We start from the raw sequence: 18,234 nt of genomic DNA on the forward strand, positions 1-18,234 counted from the left end.
CTTTAACCACTCTGACAGAGAATCAATGTCTTGTTCTCGTTTTATTCATTTTCTTGCATAGTCCTCGACGGCATCCACAAGAACTTTAAAGTTATAATTCCAATTTATGGAGCGTGGTTCACGGTACTTGGGACCTTTAGAAAGGATATTACGCTGAGATTCGTTTTCGATGATGGTTAAATCTCCCGTAACGACGTGACCAGAAGGACCATATTTGAATGGAGAGGTTTTGCAAGAACAGTCAGGTGGTTTAGCCTTGAAGTCCTCAATCTCGAGGTTCTGCAATAGCCTTTTATAATTGAAAATTTTGGATGCAATGGGTGAAGTATAGGAATATGAAATAATTGGTATGGATTTGTCTTTGAAATATGGGGGGAATTTTGTTGGTAACGTTTTTGTGATGGAGGATGTGAGCCAAATTAATTGCATCTATACCTTTGTTGACAAACGGTAGTGGAAGAAATGATCCGTTTTTCATCATCTTGACTTTTCACACAAACTGGTTTAAAGAGTCTGTGGAAACCAATATCCAAAATGATGGCAACAAGTCTGTATAATGATGAGGTGGGGTCAGAAAGAGAGGTCCATTTTTGATTTTTGACTTTTATATCAAGTGTTAGTGAAAAAAGATAACGACAAAAAAAACGAAGACAACACAAAACTACAAAAACAAAACTTAAATTCTGTAATGAGAACGACCTCTTTACCTCAAAAAGAGTAACTCACAAGGACATTTAAATCACAAGGTCTTTTTGAAAAATATGTTTGCTTCTGAAATGAATATCAAGGGAACCATGATTTGAAAAGTAATTTAAATAACCAAAATTACATACACCTGAAAGGAAAAATGTAAATGAGCTACTCGGAGTCTTAAAAAACTGGGGACATGGACCTGGTGCAACGGTAGGTTAAGCTAATATTGTTTTAGAAGCACAAATCGAGCAGATAATAAAATGTTACGTCCGGGAAAGACGAAAGAAAAAACCTACGACACGGTTTCATGGTGCAGGTGGATAGAGCGTAACGGTCCACCAGCTTATGATGACGGTCACAAAATTTGTAACAATGACTTAAATCTTGAAGCAACATCACTCAATTTTAGAAGCCTAATTGTAAATAGTCTAGCACGGTTCAAAACGTCCGTGTAGTTTCTGGAAAGTCTTAAATAACGTATGGGTTGTGATATAACTCCATACACAAGTGCTGAAGATATGTTGACACGGATGAATAAATCAATATAGATTTGAATATCTTACTTATCAAAATGAAAAAAAAAGTTTTCTGCTATTTTGCATTAATTAGAGGAGGGGTCAAAGACCAATCGACCCCAATGCACTTTCATAAGTAATTTAAGTGAAAACGTTTATTGTAGGTATTGGGGAACAAGTAACATGTAAAGATCACATGTATAGAATTTAAAAAATGTAAAAAGAACTTTTTCCGACAAATGTTGACTATTTTATCACAGAACAAAATTGCCCCTAAAAATGGTTGAATTTTAGTGCATTTTCAATTATTACGAGATAATAAGACACGGTAGAACATTACAATTTATATCTAAATATTCTTTACTGAATAACAAATGAAAAAACACAACGTTCTCGATTCGATATGCAACATGAGCTTTACAAAATGTGTTAGAAATTTTCGCATATTTCAACTAATAATTATACTAAAAATCTTTTCCCGGACAATCTGTTCTGTTTCCGAACTGTTGGTACAACAGAAAAGCATGAATATTATCCAAAGTAACTTACTTTTTCACATGATCAATATTTCAAGTGCTTTTTAAGCAGATTGATAAAAGTTTGACATATTTTTTTTTCTGTTATTCAATAATTGAGCGCTCAACAATGTTATATAAATATATATAAATATATAAATTTAAAGAATTAATTTGTAAGCCAGGCTTGATGGGGCCAGGTTCATTGGTAGGATATTAATTTTAACGCCTTGTCTCTGCTTTTCCTTAAGCGCCCGTCGATCTGTTCTTGTATAAATGATGTCATTCCTGATTGAAACAGAGGAGGGAAGCTCTGGCATTGCTTAAAAATCATTTAGTATAAGACGGTGAAAAAGAGAACGTTACAAAGATTTTTTGTAAATGGATTAATTCAAATAAAATCAACATTTACTATCATTTAGACCGATGAAAAGTTTCCAAGTTATGAGTGGCTTATTTCCGATTTCTTTATTTTACAGCACCTTCGCTAGGCAAGGGTTACGGTCCTGACCCTCCAATTGCGTGAATGGAAGGGGCAAGACCACAACCCTTGGCTAGCGAAGATGTTTTTTACAGTTGTGATCTCATATTCGCTTTAATTCTTATTGGTATTTAGATTATAACAAATCAGAATTCATAAAATGGCTCACTTATTTATTCTTTGCGTGAAGCAGACAGACGTGATTGGCTGCCCGAAAATATAAATTATGACATTGTAAATGTTCAAAACAAATCTTCTACCTTGTCAAAATATGACAACTGAAGTAACGCAAAATTCAATGCACAAACCACTTACCCCAATTGCTCTGTACATATATGTTTACGCCGCAAAAAAGTAAGTTTATAACAACTTATAGACAGTAAATATAGCAAACAATAGTATCCCCTGTTTATAAACGTCTTGATCAGAGCCACTCTCTTTTTCTAATATTCTTGATCCGCCTTGGCCTGGACAACGAAGTATCCTTTGAGCTAATATTCTATTACAACTATGTTTCCATTTTTCATACGGCTACTAAATCTGCAGTCTTTTTAAGAGGTAAAACATCTTGGAAGTTTTTATTGCGTCTGAACTTCTTTCTTCTTTTTGTGTTAGAATTTTTACAAGGAAACTGGTTTATTTTTTCAACTCGTTTAGTATAATCCGTTCGGAGCAGCGGTGGATCCAGAGGGAGTGCATGGGCTGGCATCCCGCCTTTTCACATTGTAGATCCGCCACTGCAGAGGATAAATTGCATTACAAATATCAGTCTTTCGCACAATGAAACATCATAAGACATAAATATTGTGACAACATGCATGTACATGTTTGCACATGCTTCCATGCAAAGTTCAAAGTGCACAGTTTATGTACTGTAAAATTTATTACGAAATCCAGCCTTATCATGAACCTAGGATTCTTTTAATACTAAACTCATCTATTTGCACACAGCTAAAACTGAGATCAACGGACTTAATAAGACTAACTATAAAGTCAGTCTCATAAGAGAGCAAAATTAGTCCTCAATGGAATGCCTCTTACCGACCGTCTGTTTAAATAAGATGATTTGGATTCGTTTTTAAAATTCTGCCAATTACTACACTTATGTACCTATGCGTTTATCTTCTTAAATGTGTAATGTCATTTGAATTCAGCCAAATTTGGGTGGTAAATCTACTGTTTACATTCACTGATCTAACATCCGGTCTACAAATCAGTTGATGTTTTACTTGTTTTACAATGAAAGGGTGAACATGGAAGAAAATTATAACTATTTGTTTAACGTAGTTGTTGTAGGAGATCTTAGTGTGGGAAAAACATGTTTAGTTCGTCGTTTTACTACAGGCAAGATTTTGAAGATTACAGGCCAACGCTTGGAGTAGATTTTACAGTTCAAACTTTTTATGTTGATGGTAGAATTGTTAAGGTACATCTGTTCACAATGGTTTATTTGCATTATTGATATTTAATGCAATTTTAAACAACCTGCTTGAAATATTTAATATGGCATTCGAAGATGATTTTGTATATTTGATAAAACTTGAACTAATCAGGGGCGGGTCCAGGTAAGGGCGTAATGGGCGTACGCCCCCCCTTTAAAAAAAAAAAAAAAAAACTATCGTTATAATCTGCTAGTATTGTATTGAATGATGGCAATTTATCATATTCATTAATTAAACACATACTCTGATTTCTTTTTATACTGATTCCCCAATTTGATGGGTCATCATCAACCGTAAAATTTCGTTTCTCGGAGTCCGGCGTGTTCGACTCTGCGATTAGTATCCATTGTTGTTGATGTGATAAAGAATTAGCAAAGATGTCGATGTCAAAAACAAAACGTCAAAAGACCTTAAAATCGTATCAAGGTGTCTTGGACACCTTTTTTAAACAACCAAAACGGTAAGTAAATCAGTATAATACATGAATTTTTGTTGTTTTGTGTGACACTAACTCGGCATAAAAAATGTCACACCCTGACACTTTAACTATAAAATATACATGCTCCAAGTCAGGAACCGTTACATTAGTGCAATTCTCTATTATTTTATGTTTTTAAGCCAAAAAAGGTCCAAAAATTTTTTCGCCTCGCTTCGCTCGGCGAAATATTTTATTCTACGCCCCCCCTTTCAAATATCCTGGACACGCCCCTGCTAATCATTAGGGTTTTTAAATCTATTATCAGCAATGTTTTATTAGTCTAGGAAGTAAAAAAAAGATATTATAGTTCACAAATTCAAAATCACTGTAGCACCACATTATGAACATGAAAATATGCCATTCTAATATGACGTCCTATAAACGTCAAACAATACATCACTCGATTTATCTACCCCTTGATGATTCAGATACAAAAAAATCGTTAGATATGATGTTTACTTCCTTCATACAAAGGTCCTTCTGCTTCGCTCATGCTCGGAGTAAAATAACCGAATAAAAAAACAGCTCTTTAAATGAGTACAGCAATATACCCCAATGAAGTATTTCTTAATTGTCAGCAAATTTTTGAAACAAACCTGATAAAAAGTGAAAACACTGACTAATATTGCTTTGATTTTTCAAGACAGTATGATAAAAGTTCTGAGTGTTAAATATCAAGGATAAAGCAACTTGTATGATATATATTGTTTTGCCTTCTAGCTTCAAATTTGGGACACAACTGGTCAAGAACGTTTTAGAGGTTTAACACTTGGGTATTACCGTAATGCACACGCTGCTGTGGTTGTATATGACGTTACTAATACGCAATCTCTACAAAACTGTGTCAGGTGGATGAATGACGTAACTATGTTCTGCGGACAAGACGTTCCTAGAATTTTACTCGGTGAGGCTTCCCAATTTATCTAAATGGTTTTCCATCAGATAAAAAGAATTTTTGTCATTATCATATTTATGGTTTCTTTTTTAACTTTTTTATTTAAAATTCAAAATTAAAATTATTTCGAACCATTTTTAGCCCACGACAAAATGTATCACAGCATTGAGAACGTCTGTTATGAGTCATATTGATTAAACACTCACCACTGCACCCTCAGTCAATGTAAACATTTGTTTTAAAAATGTTATCAAGTTTTCTGTTTTCGATCTCTAAAACAAATAGAAAATATTTTATTAAAAAAAAACAACATTTATTCCTTTATTTAAAAGAATATTCTTTATTATTCCATTATATAGGAAAGGTATTTCTATATTTTTGTCCAGGGAACAAGTCAGATAAGCTAAGTGGAAAAACCGTAAGTCCACTGGATGGCGAAAAATTTGCAAAGCGGCATAATATGATGGTATTTCTTGAAACTAGTGCTAAGGATGGAAGAAATATTGATGTAGCATTTCATAAGCTAGCAAAGGTAGCGTAATATTTTAAGCATTGTATTCACAGAAGACAGTGTTCCAGTCTGAAGAATGAAAAACAAACAGAAGAATGATTTCAGAACAATTTCTTACTCATTCAATATTCATGACTACTTATCTTAAATACAGATTCAGATTGATTTGGTAGAGGTGAGAATTAAATACTGGGTTAAGATACATAATTTTCCGAAGTCATGCTGATTCCGCTCTAATGATATCGGATATGTGTAATATATCAGTTACCAGTATTTTGATCAAGACTGCTAGAAAAAAATAGAATAGAAAAGATATCAATATGAGATCACATCTCCAAAAGCATGCTTTGATTGTCATTAAACACTAATGGTTTGCTTTGAATACTTCAGATAATATAATGTTAAATCATTATGAACTATACTAATCAAAGTACTGCAATTTCTAGTATAATTCGTAGAAAAAGTCAGTCTTAATTAGCCTATTATTTATATATTACCGGTTATGTGATAAACAGGGCAATCACCACAAGTACATGAACGTTCTTCTCTCTTAGAAGCAAACCGAACAACTGCCATAAATAAGGGTTTCATTAAAATTACCGAACACTAATTCGTTTCATAATCAAGTCAAGTCCAAAATAAATCTGGCAAAATAGATATTACACCACCGGAGCAGTTGGTACTGAGAATACTGTCAAGTTTAAAAATGCAATTAAGATGGAGTCTGTGCAAAAACCAGGCTTTGGGTGGCACAAATTAGTTTTCAAAACAAATTCCATCAATTTTATGTCGCAAATGAATCCGTTCTCAAAGTTGAATGTTGGTTTTTGGTTAACTGCAAATGCTAAAAGAAATAAATTACAAAGAAAGAATTGAAATTCATTGAAAAAACGAGATACTAAAGTAACTCTTTAATTTTGTGTAAAATTTGTTTGCTTTCATAGGGAACTATAAAATCATTTTCTGAACCATCCAATGTCGACTTAAAAAAACTGTACTTTTGGACAAATATATGATGTAAATATTACATTGGATCAAAATGAAATCTGTGAGATAAAATTTACCATGCGTCATCCATATCATAAGTCTGGTATCTAAGTGGACAGTCTCTTAAAACATTCTCATCATATATGATCAGTATCTCAATAGAAAAATCGAGTTTTCTAAAAACAATAACATATATATATGGATATTCACTCAAACGTATACCAAGATCTAAGATAACTGTAAACTTTGTAAAGCTTGGAGTATTTAGTTATGGTGTTACTTAAATATGGTGCACCATGTAAAAAAACAGCCTCGTTTAGAGTGTAAACATTTAATAACTCCAGATGAAATCAAAGTACGCATGTACTGAATCAGTTTATATCGATCGTTTGAATTTTTACGCCTAAAATAATCGTCAAATATGGGATAAATGGCAAGTAGGGGGATCGAATTCAAACGTGACACAAGCCTATTGTTATAAATGGTTAATATTGATCACTTTGTTTTTAATTTAAATTTCACCTTTCTGATTATGTAGGACATTTACAAACCACACAAACATCAAAATTCATAATGCATCGTAGGAGTGCGCCAGTTTGGCTAATATTCAAGTTCGATATCGGTTTCCATTGAACCCCTAGATGAATAAACACAAAACTCTCCGACATAGTGCTACAAACTACAAACTACTAGTTTGCCATTCCCAGTTTTTAAAATTTCAGGTCGATATTCAATTTATCTGCCCTCCACCTTTGAATTTCAGCTCAGATATTAGTCATGGGTTAGGTATGTGCTTTCGGTATTTTTATAATTCAGGTTATTCTAGACTTATTGTAAGTCGCTGCATATATAGTTCTGTTTTGCTGATACTTAGTTTTCGTCATTTTACAATAAATGTCCTTTTTCAATTCATATATTGTGTTGTGTCTTTTTATGAAAATCAAAGCAGAAGTTATTCAAGGAGGGAAGGTGACAAAAATTCAGTTTATCGACCTCCAAGTCGAAACTGTCTGTTAAATCATTCAAAATTAAGCCACCATCATTGAAATAAATCATATCCTTAAATATATGTTTCTGTAAACTAGCTACATTTCTCAGTTGATAAGCTTTATAGCTCAAGTGCTACAAGTTATTCTATAGATGCCTATGTGTCATGTAAAAGCGCTGGACATCTAATTCCAGAGGCACAGACATTAAAATTAACGAGACACCAATGGTGTCTGGCGCAGGAAACATTTGCCATGCATTTCTTGAGGTCCTGGAGCACCTATATCTCTATTATAATTAACAAACACGTTGCTAAAATAGCCAGATAGAATGATTATTGCAAAAACCAATCACACCAGACCAAAACAAAATGACACAATTCCCAAGAAATGCACAATCGAAATTGCTATGGCATTGCTATGCAAAGTTTCATTTTTACTTGTCAATTAAGGGCTTCTGATGTCACGAGGCGGTAGTCGTAATAAAATACGTCAGAATGGTTTCTGGGGTTATGCTACCTTTTTGTAAAAAATGTACAAAAGATAAGCAAATAATAGCCTGAAACCCCTTTCTTTATACAAGTTTCTTCATCGTAACCACTGCCCCTTTTGTCCTCCAGGGCCTGCATGGAATACCTGAAGGCAGCTCTTCCAATTGGTACTCAGCTCAGCATTCCTCTTTATATTTCAATTTTATGATTGATAAATATTTATAATCTCGCAGGGTTTTCATTTCTAGCTAAGCATAATATGTTTTTATGCTTCTAAAAATAAATAGGCATCTTGAATATATCGACAATGAACGACTGGTTTATTCGGGTAAATGCATACAATAAACAGGTACTGATAATTAAGAAGGTAGAGGCCAACTATTTTTAATTGGATCGTGGTTAATACAAATCATAGCAATCAGCATATTTAGTTCGCAGATAAAGTTGTTTATTGGGTTTGTTTATTAGCGTAAATAAACATAGAATTAAATTTTGTAAATTAGAAATACCTATAAAGTGGACCTAACTACCTGTATTTGAACTTTAGTGGGGTGGTGTCTTCTACCTATTCCAACATTTTAAAAATATATATTCTGGATATTCCTACATGCAGAGAACAATGGATGTTGTTTTAGTAGGTTTTATTGTTTTAGTAATTATTGCCTAATTAATTTTACAGGTAAATTTGGGATTCAACATTGGATTTAAACATTTTATTAGCAAAATTATAATGTGTTTTAGAGAAATGTGGGGCTATAACTTTTTTCATGGTAATAAACATATAAAATATAGACTTAAAATGTTGAAATATTGGAAAAAAGATAGAGACTGAAAATTAAATTCAGTTAATTAATAAACAAACGAAGGAGCCGTCCATGCCTGCACCTTGCTCCAGTACCAAGCCGATGGTAAACGTGTCCCAAGAAAACGCAAATACCGAGAGATCGACTCCAGACTGACAACACTGGCTATTCCTACATGGATTTTATAATTTTTACCTATAAATTTTAGAATGTTGGAATAGCCAGAATAAACCGTAAAAATTATAAAATCCATGTAGGAATAGCCAGAACGGTTGTATAAACAAGGGATTAAGTTTGTGTATACTGTAAAAACAAAACTTTAATTGGAATTCTAAATGTGTTGGAGTTACCTGTCACATTATTGCTGTACGTATGAAATTTTATTTGGGATCTGTAGAGGTTTCATGTGAAAATTCTTATGAATTTTAGACTTGCAAGTGTTTAGGTGTCATTTAAAGTTTTCTTTTTTAACAAATAAAAAAATAAGATTTTTTTTTCACAATTTTATTAAATATTCAATATGCATGATGACAATAAGTCATTGATAATACACACTTTATAAGTACATAATATTCAAGCACTGATAACATTGTAAATAAATGAAAAAGCAGTAAATAAAGTTAAAGTACACATGATTTGTTTAAAAGAATCATACAATAAATGCATAAATAAAACATACAAAGTACAAACAGCTCAAGCACTAATCAAAAATCATGGACGGCTCCTTCGTTTGTTTATTAATTAACTGAATTTAATTTTCAGTCTCTATCTTTTTTCCAATATTTCAACATTTTAAGTCTATATTTTATATGTTTATTACCATGAAAAAAGTTATAAATTTGGCAAAAATAGCCCCACATTTCTCTAAAACACATTATAATTTTGCTAATAAAATGTTTAAATCCAATGTTGAATCCCAAATTTACCTGTAAAATTAATTAGACAATAATTACTAAAACAATAAAACCTACTAAAACAATATCCATTGTTCTCTGCATGTAGGAATATCCAGAATATATATTTTTAAAATGTTGGAATAGCTAGAAGACACCATTTTTACCTATAAATTTTAGAATGTTGGAATAGCCAGAATAAACCAGTGGGGTATGCCAATGGGATTATTTACCTGCGGTAGTGTACGATAACTGCAGATGCTATCAGGCTTTACAGATCTAAATGCTCTGGTGACTGCTATATAATTCTGATCTTCGATCTAAATTGATAAAAATCAAAATTTCGTCAAAATATATATTTAAACACTTTAAAGTTTGAAATAAATCCAAACTGGCCTTTTCAAGATATTGCGCGGAATTCTCAGTTTTGACCTAAATAAATTTAAATAAATTCTGAAATAAAAATATAATTTTCTCCAATACGAGCTCGAATCACTAGACCATCGTAAGAAATATTTTTGTGTAATATCAAAACCAGGCGACCTTCAGTTACGGTGGGACATTTGCTTACCATAAAACAACCCGACATTAAATTCGACTGCATAAACATTTTGGTTTGCTGAAACTGACTGCATAAGAGTTGTTGAAGTGATGCAATAAATAATGATTTGAAGCTAAAAAGATGCACTGATTTGAAAAATAACTTCGTTAGAAGAATCTGTTTAAAATCTAAACAGAACTTCTTATTGTCCACAATCAAATCAAATAAGCTTTATTTACACAATGTTTGCTTCATCTGTTTATCAACCTGATGTATGTCTGGTCAGTGCACAGTGTTATATTAATATTGTCTATTAAAAAAAAAAACCAGGCAAATGTAGATACATTTTATGTTTCAGGAGCTCTCTAGACATCTTTTCAATTCTATGGATTATCGGACAGATTCGAATTCGTTAAGACTAGAGCCCATTAAAGACAGTTCATTTACGTGGTGGTCATGTTGTGACTATTAATTATTAAGTACTGTGATAATATGGAAATGACTCTTTTGTTTTCAATAACATTTTTATTTTACATGTATATTTAACTATATTTTTCAGATATTCTTACGGGATTTACTTCGTTATATTGTTCTTTACATCAGGTTGTTTATGTTTTATTTTAATTCAGGTATAATTTATTCATAAATTAACTTTGTGATCTTCGTTGTTTGGTGTAATAATAATAATATTAATAATAGTAAAAAATAATAAAATGGTGTAATTTTATCAACCCATGCGCTTCATTGGACAAATCATTTGCTCTAACATCGCATTATCGATTGATGACCCCCAAAGAAAAGACAAACGATATTATATTAAATCTGAATCTCTTATAAACCCGAAATGTGACTAATCCTCAAATGAGGGTCATAATGTTGTAAAATATATTATATGTTCATCGACAGAGAATTCTGGATTATTGTAATGTTTTTGTTCAATATCGAGCAAAATATAACCAATAACTATATGAAAGCACAAAAAGGCGTTCAAACGTGGGTTTACGACTTTGTTTGTAATGATTGATATAATTCGTATTTAAAGCAAAACATCCATAGTTCCAATAACAAGGGTTGATATTTTACTGGTTGAGTATACACAACTAAACATCGGCTTAAAACCATTTTCCTATGAACGATAACGTTGTTTTTTTTAAAGATTCTTTTACAGTCTTACCAAAAAAAGTGTTGGTATTTATTTCTCATTAAAGGCGGCTCTAATGAGCCTGAATTGCTCACCTGGCTCTATTTTGTTTGTAGTGGTTGCCATATTTTTCGACATGATATCAAAAATCGATAAGTACACTTAATGCAGGATACTCTACGTAATAACCCAATTAAGTTACATTAAAATAGAGAAATAAAGTAAATCATAAAATCAATCTCAGCAAAAAATTCCAAAAAAAAAACGGCAGTATATCTAACATCGGTTAACGTGTTTTCACGTTTGTCTTAGGATAGTTCTCATCATGCAGAATTGTTTTACCCACTCTAAGAGTTAAGCTAATCCTAACGTTTAAAGGAGATATTTGCGAAAAACTGCTGTTTGACATATAATATATATTCTATTTAGTATAGAATTTTTTCGACGAATCAAAAATCTAATCAATGTGCATGCATTATACCATAAGGAAGATAGATTTCATTGAATTATGTCAAGTAGTTTCAAAGGATTTTTTTTTATTTAATAACATTAAAACCAGCCGAAAGTATTAAAAAAAAAATAACTCGAACAACAGCTAACAGATGCATTTTACGATCTAATCATTCCAAACATTTTTACCCAATTGCTGAATTTAGCTAATCCTAACGGGTTAGATTTTTAGATTTTTACAAAAAAACTGTTGTTACAAGTTATGGCAATAGTTCATATTCCCTGTGGATGGTGAGGCAAAAATGATATCGTTTCACAAAGGGAAAATGTTTTTTGCGTAGGTTTTATGTTGCGGACGTCATGTTTTTTTTTCAGCATTCTCGCTATGTGTACCTCTTTGACGGAGTTCTCGCTTATTCTTTGAAGTAACAATCATCGTAGCTATTACCACCTATATTTGGTGTCAGTAAATACATTGGACGTAGGTCACAGCACCCTATATATATAATATCAGTTACACTTTGGATATATAGTTGTGTCCACCTATCTTTGACGTCGGTGATAATTATAAGAGTGTATTCTCAATTAATTGTTATTAAAGTATATTATTAATATATGTATGTACATGTAAATGAATTGACAAAACGTGACGCGTTGGTGTAGTTTGACTTTTTTCTGTTGTAATCTTAAAATACAAAAGGAAATGAATATTAAATACTAAAGAATACTACTTACATTGTATGTTATGTTATGTAATGTGGATCCGCCAATGTGATAATTTTTAAAGATAAACAATGAATGCAAATTCATATATGTAATTTTTTTTACAGCCTAGGTGCAGCTATCATATTCCGGATTTGTACATGAAAGTTACTGTGTAATATATTTCCTGTGTTATGAATAAGCGTGTTAAGTTAAAGATGCAATTAATGGAGGAAAGTTGTGACTGCTTTTTAAAGGTAGTGCTGGTAGGTGACACGGCCGTGGGGAAAACAAGCCTCCTGCGACGCTTCACCACCGATAAATTTAAAAGTGGTCACGAAGCCACAATTGGTGTCGACTTTGCAGTGACACATCTGGAGATAGATGGAAAAAATATAATGGTATGAGTCACTTATTGGATATTTCGAAAGCCTATTGAGCTTATTTTTGAAGACCAAGGACAAAAACACCCTTTTCGCCTTATAACGCGGAATCTTCTCTTTATATATTTACTACAAATATGCGTTCATGATTAGATTTATGCAAAAATGTGTGGAGTCGGATATTTTTTTGTCTATTTCGTTTGCCTTATTCAGAAGATGACATGGATATAAAGTTAATTTAATTAAATTAAACTACTTACGCTGATTTTGCTTGCTGTCATGGTGGTACCTTTATATTGGTGAATTGTCACAAGCTGTTATACATGTAATTCAAATTACAAGAGTTTGCTACACCTTGTTATCTGCACTGACAATACTCGGCGTACATCTTCTTTTCGCACGTACGCGATTCCTTGTCAATGCTGCAAAGAATAAGCAACAATATTTATATTTGCAGCTTCAAATCTGGGATACTGCTGGACAGGAGAAATTCAAGAGTCTGACTTTGGCCTACTATAGGAATGCTCACGCATGTGTTGTCGTGTATGATATCTCGAATGGCGACTCTTTCTTGAGCTGTCGCAATTGGATTAAGGAGATAGCCGTATTGCGAGGAGATGTTCCTAAAGTATTGTTAGGTAACGTAAATCAAGGTGATTTTAGGATAGACTGTCATCAGTGACAGCAGACAGCAGAAAATCCGTTTAACGCAGATCTGCACTCTAAAAACAATTCAAAAAGCGTGCACAATACATTTTTTGAAATCAATTAGCTGCCCGCTTCTTGCCATAAATATCGGAATGTAGAATCTTCTTCAAAATCATAACAAATATTCAGAATTTTACATTGTCCGTTCAAAAATTCTTGTTCTTATCTTTGGAGGAGTTTTTTTTATGTAATATAATGTTATTTCTACAGTCTGTGGTTTACTGTGGACAAATTGTATTGTAAGTTTTAGAAATTTGTTTCTAAAGCAATTTTGTATTGCTGTTTTCTTTATAACGAATTCGTTGATTGTCAGGAAACAAATATGATAAGTGTAGAGACAGAACCGTTACATCAAATCAAGGGGAGCAATTTGTAGCTAAAAACAACTTAATGTGGTTCCTAGAGACCAGTGCAAAAGACGGAACAAACGTAGAGAAGGCCTTTCATAGACTTGCTAAGGTAACAGTTATTATACATGAATATTCATCCCTTCCATTAATGTAGTATTCAATATTATAGTCGACTGTACAAAGTATCTTCCTTCCTAGTTGTCTCGAAAAAAAAGTGTTTCTAACATTGTGGGGGAGCGTAACTGATGAAAACGATTCCTAATACAGTTAACACGATCCATTGTAACACAAATCTTGTCGACGACCTCTAGATAATCCGCTTGCTGAATATATTTCCCGTAAACAACTTTTCTTTACTGATTTAACTGGATTTAAGATAGTGAATACAGTAGTTCAACAAAAGTAAATTCAGATTAACAAAATTTATAAAATACTATAAATTTTCAATTTTGTGTCACAAAAGTAAATTCTGTGGCACAAAATTCAATTTTGTAATACAAAAGTCTGCTTTGTGTCTCAAAAGTCAATTTTGTCTCACAGAATTGAATTTTGTGACACAGAATTGACTTTTGTGACACAGAGTTGAATTTTTTCTCACAAATTGAATTTTGTGACACAGAATTGAAATTTGTGACACAGTCTTGAATTAAACCTCAAAACTGGTGACAAAAGACGGATGAACCAACTTGGAAACCACAAATATGTTTGGGTTTACAAGCAGCTTAAAATGTTCTTTGCTTCTTTGCTTCAGAATCTGTCAGGAAAATTAGTCGACTCAATGGATTCGAAAACAGATTCAATAAAATTAGAATCTCCAACAACAAACTCCTCTTCATGGGCTTGCTGTAGAGAAAAAAACTTGTGCAAGGCATAACTTGTTTAATATTTTGTACAAATGATTGTCTATAGTGTTAGTTTCATTATCATAATATCACATAATTCGATTAACTTTCTCAGCTTTATAATAAATACATATAGAATGCCATATTTTTTTTTCCATAATCACATTCAATAACACCTCTAAGACAATCATTACATTAATGTGAGAGCTCGCCCGAGGGTTTATATGCGTTGAGAGTGTATTTCGGTATGTGAAAAGAAAGAATTCATATTACATTCTATTAAAATTCTCAGAGCATAGACTTATTCTAATATCACTGTGTGTGTAAAACCAGCACGTTGAAAACAGCCCAAGAAGCTGTTATCGGGAGCATCGATGACGTTTATTCTATAACACTACGATGAAAATCCGCATTTGTTACCAAAATATCATTAAAAAAATACTACCGTAGAACCGCCTTCATTACGTCCACTCAGTTGGTACATATAGTGCAGGTCATATTTTGATGTAGTTTCCAGAGTCGGTTGGGCTGGATGGCAATAATGATTGTTTTCAACTTTTGACAAAAGACTCATGCTTAATCAACTTGAGCCACGCGTCCTCATTTACAATCGACTTAGCATAGGCCAGGATCACGTGTGAATGTTAAGCTATATTAAAACTGTAGCGGTCAAAGCGTTTGTTGCCTTAAACAGTTTCCTGTGCGACTTTTTTATGTGTGAAATATTTTGATGTTCCTTTTTAATGTTATGTTATGTTGTTTGTTTTGTTTGGTTTTGTTTTTTGTTTTTTGTTTTTGTTTTTTTTTGTTTGGTTGGTTTTGTGCGTTTATTATTAATTTTATCGTCTATGATTTCTATTCACAACAGTTTCTATTATTCATGCAACAACATTTTTTATGGCTAATGATTTCAATTACGTCATTCGTTTTGCAAAGATTTTGAATGTGCATGTTTCTGAAAAATAATTGACGTTTACACTCATTCTGTAAACTTCTAATAGACGTATTGACCAACGGTAAGTACAAATAAGTCAAAATAAATAATACATTCTAATTACATTTATATGACAATATAATGTACACGAATAGAACCTTTACAACAATAGAAATGGAGATACCTTAATGCATGCTTATTTTTTTAACTATTAACCCCCTATTATATCAGAAAAGCTCCTTTATATAAAGAATGAGAGTGGAAGTACACATGAACTTTTTCCATGTGGAGGTGTTGACTCAACTAGTGCTAAGAAGTCATCAGGCTAATGATACCTGTATATAAATGGACAGATTCTTCAAACTGGTTCTTTAAAGTTTGGCATTTGAAGAGGTAAGATGGTTAATTTATATATTTTTTATCATTTTACTGGGACCAATTTTTAAACTTGGGGTAGAACGGAACATTAAAATGGCCACATTTAATTCCGGAAACCTAATGGAATGTAAAGTAATAGGTTGCTGAAGTATCTTATGAAATTTAAAAACTGTAAACAACGACGACGATGACAGACGTCAAGTAATGGCAAGTTCGCACGGCCCTTTGGCCCACCTGAGCTAAAAATACAGAATTAAAAAAAAAAAACAAAAACAAAACCAAATTACTACGTTTCGGGATAATTATATATTTCAATGAAAACAAATCTGAATTTTCATTTTTTTTTAATTTCAGGTTAACTATCAGTCATGACCCGATGTTCTACAACTAAATGTAGATGCGATTTGGTAATAATAATTCTGTTTTTTTTCGTGTTTGGTGGTAGCTTGGCTTGTAAAAGAAAATTTATCCGAGAAACCGTCGAAAAAAAGATTTGTGTTCCAAAACGAATGATCAATACACTCTGCAGTGGAAGTTGTTTAAGTTCAGGGAGTGAACATGACAAATGTTACATCACAGCTGTCCGACAAAGAATCGCTCGTTTACGGTGTTTACACGACAATGGGTCTGTAGTTCACCGGAAAATTAAAATATCTGTTCCGTCCAAGTGCTCATGCAGGACAAATTTGATAAATGATGTATTGTCAAACGATGAAAAACGTTAACGAAATTGTTCGATACATGCATTCCACTGTGCCAAGACACTTAAAAACTAATTTTACATCAGAATGTTGCTTTTGTTCACATTTATACGTTTACTATCATCGTTCTCGTTTGTAGATAAGTAATAAAGCAAGGCTTGTCTGTACTTATTATACCAATCTTTCCTTTGTTTGCATTTATCACATTTAATCCCATATAACAAGTTGTACAAAAATAGGTAAATTTGATGTATTGTATTTGGTTTTTTTACCAGACACTGCATTTAAACCATCATTTCAGTGGATAAGGACGGTGATAGGGTATGTAAGTCTTGTCATGTGACACAGTGATTCCTCGTCTACCATTCAAATGCATGGAAATTCGTCATGAACACGCCAATGGGTTCAATATAAAAAGCAAAAAAAATATTATAGAGTAAAAAAATTGATAAAAATGACAAAATAAAAATGTTAAGAAAAGCATAAAATAGAAGATTTTCCATTGCGATTGCAGCGTTTCGATTTCCCGGAAGTAAACAAGAAAATGCAGATCGGTCTTCGGATTTCAACACGATTCGGAAATTCCGAAAGGGAAACTGAAACTAGAACGAGACTTACAAACCCTATACCGTATTTCCACTTCCATTTGATCTCTTTGCGATGGAATTGACATTCGGACAGTATGTACTATCTGAGTTCCGATTGTTTGTTTCTTTGTTGTCTTCCAACAACATCTAAACACGTGAATTTATTTTCATTGTCGTCATTGACCAGGATAAGGAGGGGGTGGGCCCCTTGGTCGACTGTAATCTATCCCAGCTGCTCTTTGTCGTGTGTCTAGAAAAATTTAATTTAAATTAAATTAAAAGTACACAAATTTCGCTTAGACTAGATTCATTTCTATATGAAAGTTAATAAAGAATAATGAATAATGAACCCCAGCATAAAATGTAAAAAAATTAATAGAGACGAATGCAGGGTTGTTTTATAATGTTACTAGGCATATTCCGGTTGTTTTTTTTTTTAAATAAAATTTTAGTCTAATTTTGTTTTCAAATGTATTTTCTCCTAAAATAACCCCAAATTAGCTGATAACTTTTTAATAAAATCGCTGAATTTTTCTAAATGTGAAGAGTAACGAATTCCAAAACAATCGTTTTTTCGTCGGAATAAATAAATGAATTGTCTTACGTGTTTCTTTTTTCACCGTTTTGTTAATCCGATAAAATATTTGAATTATAGCGTTTCGATTTGCGAAATAATCATCTAAGTTGAAAACAAAGTAAAACTACTAAAATTGTGCATAGCGTAAAACAACGATGTATTTTCAAACACATGTATATTCACCACAGTGACTCTGCCATATTTATTGCATTTTACCCCTTCCCCCTTTTCCCAACTGAATTGCTCTACC

At 32.5% G+C, this 18,234-nt stretch overlaps 2 protein-coding genes across 3 annotated transcripts; one reads left to right on the forward strand and one right to left on the reverse strand.

The window, feature by feature from the left end:
• Window positions 1-2,362: 2,362 nt before the first annotated feature.
• Window positions 2,363-12,671, reverse strand: LOC148627498 (uncharacterized). Its single transcript, XM_088574079.1, has 4 exons — window positions 12,558-12,671; window positions 9,924-10,010; window positions 5,226-5,291; window positions 2,363-2,941 (listed from the first exon to the last, which is right to left on the reverse strand). Exons 1-4 carry the CDS (start codon window positions 12,630-12,632, stop codon window positions 2,858-2,860), a joined length of 312 nt encoding a protein of 103 aa, XP_088430205.1. The 5' UTR covers window positions 12,633-12,671; the 3' UTR covers window positions 2,363-2,857.
• On the forward strand, window positions 12,581-16,994 carry LOC148627499 (ras-related protein Rab-8B-like). 2 transcript variants are annotated; one of them, XM_088574063.1, is made up of 4 exons: window positions 12,581-12,925; window positions 13,365-13,545; window positions 13,929-14,074; window positions 15,973-16,994. In XM_088574063.1, exons 1-4 carry the CDS (start codon window positions 12,719-12,721, stop codon window positions 15,988-15,990), a joined length of 552 nt encoding a protein of 183 aa, XP_088430189.1. In that variant the 5' UTR covers window positions 12,581-12,718; the 3' UTR covers window positions 15,991-16,994. The 2 variants fall into 2 exon arrangements, with proteins under 2 accessions (XP_088430189.1, XP_088430182.1); XM_088574056.1 differs by lacking the exon at window positions 15,973-16,994 and adding an exon at window positions 14,717-14,950.
• The last annotated feature ends 1,240 nt before the right edge of the window (window positions 16,995-18,234 follow it).

This window comes from Perna viridis, chromosome 1 (assembly GCF_037379345.1).
Source record: "Perna viridis isolate PV_CMFRI_1.1 ecotype Kerala chromosome 1, ASM3737934v1, whole genome shotgun sequence".
In the NCBI taxonomy this organism is placed as follows: domain Eukaryota; kingdom Metazoa; phylum Mollusca; class Bivalvia; order Mytilida; family Mytilidae; genus Perna; species Perna viridis.

Coding starts and splice junctions, on each gene's coding strand:
- LOC148627499 (XM_088574056.1), top strand. CDS start 12,719: ATGAATAAGCGTGTTAAGTTAAAGATGCAATTAATGGAGGAAAGTTGT. Junction 13,546..13,928: donor TGTTCCTAAAGTATTGTTAG/GTAACGTAAATC, acceptor GTTGATTGTCAG/GAAACAAATATGATAAGTGT. Junction 14,075..14,716: donor CCTTTCATAGACTTGCTAAG/GTAACAGTTATT, acceptor TCTTTGCTTCAG/AATCTGTCAGGAAAATTAGT.
- LOC148627498 (XM_088574079.1), bottom strand. CDS start 12,632: ATGAATTTGCATTCATTGTTTATCTTTAAAAATTATCACATTGGCGGA. Junction 10,011..12,557: donor TACATAACATAACATACAAT/GTAAGTAGTATT, acceptor TTATCAATTTAG/ATCGAAGATCAGAATTATAT. Junction 5,292..9,923: donor GTTATCGTACACTACCGCAG/GTAAATAATCCC, acceptor TATTTGTTTTAG/AGATCGAAAACAGAAAACTT.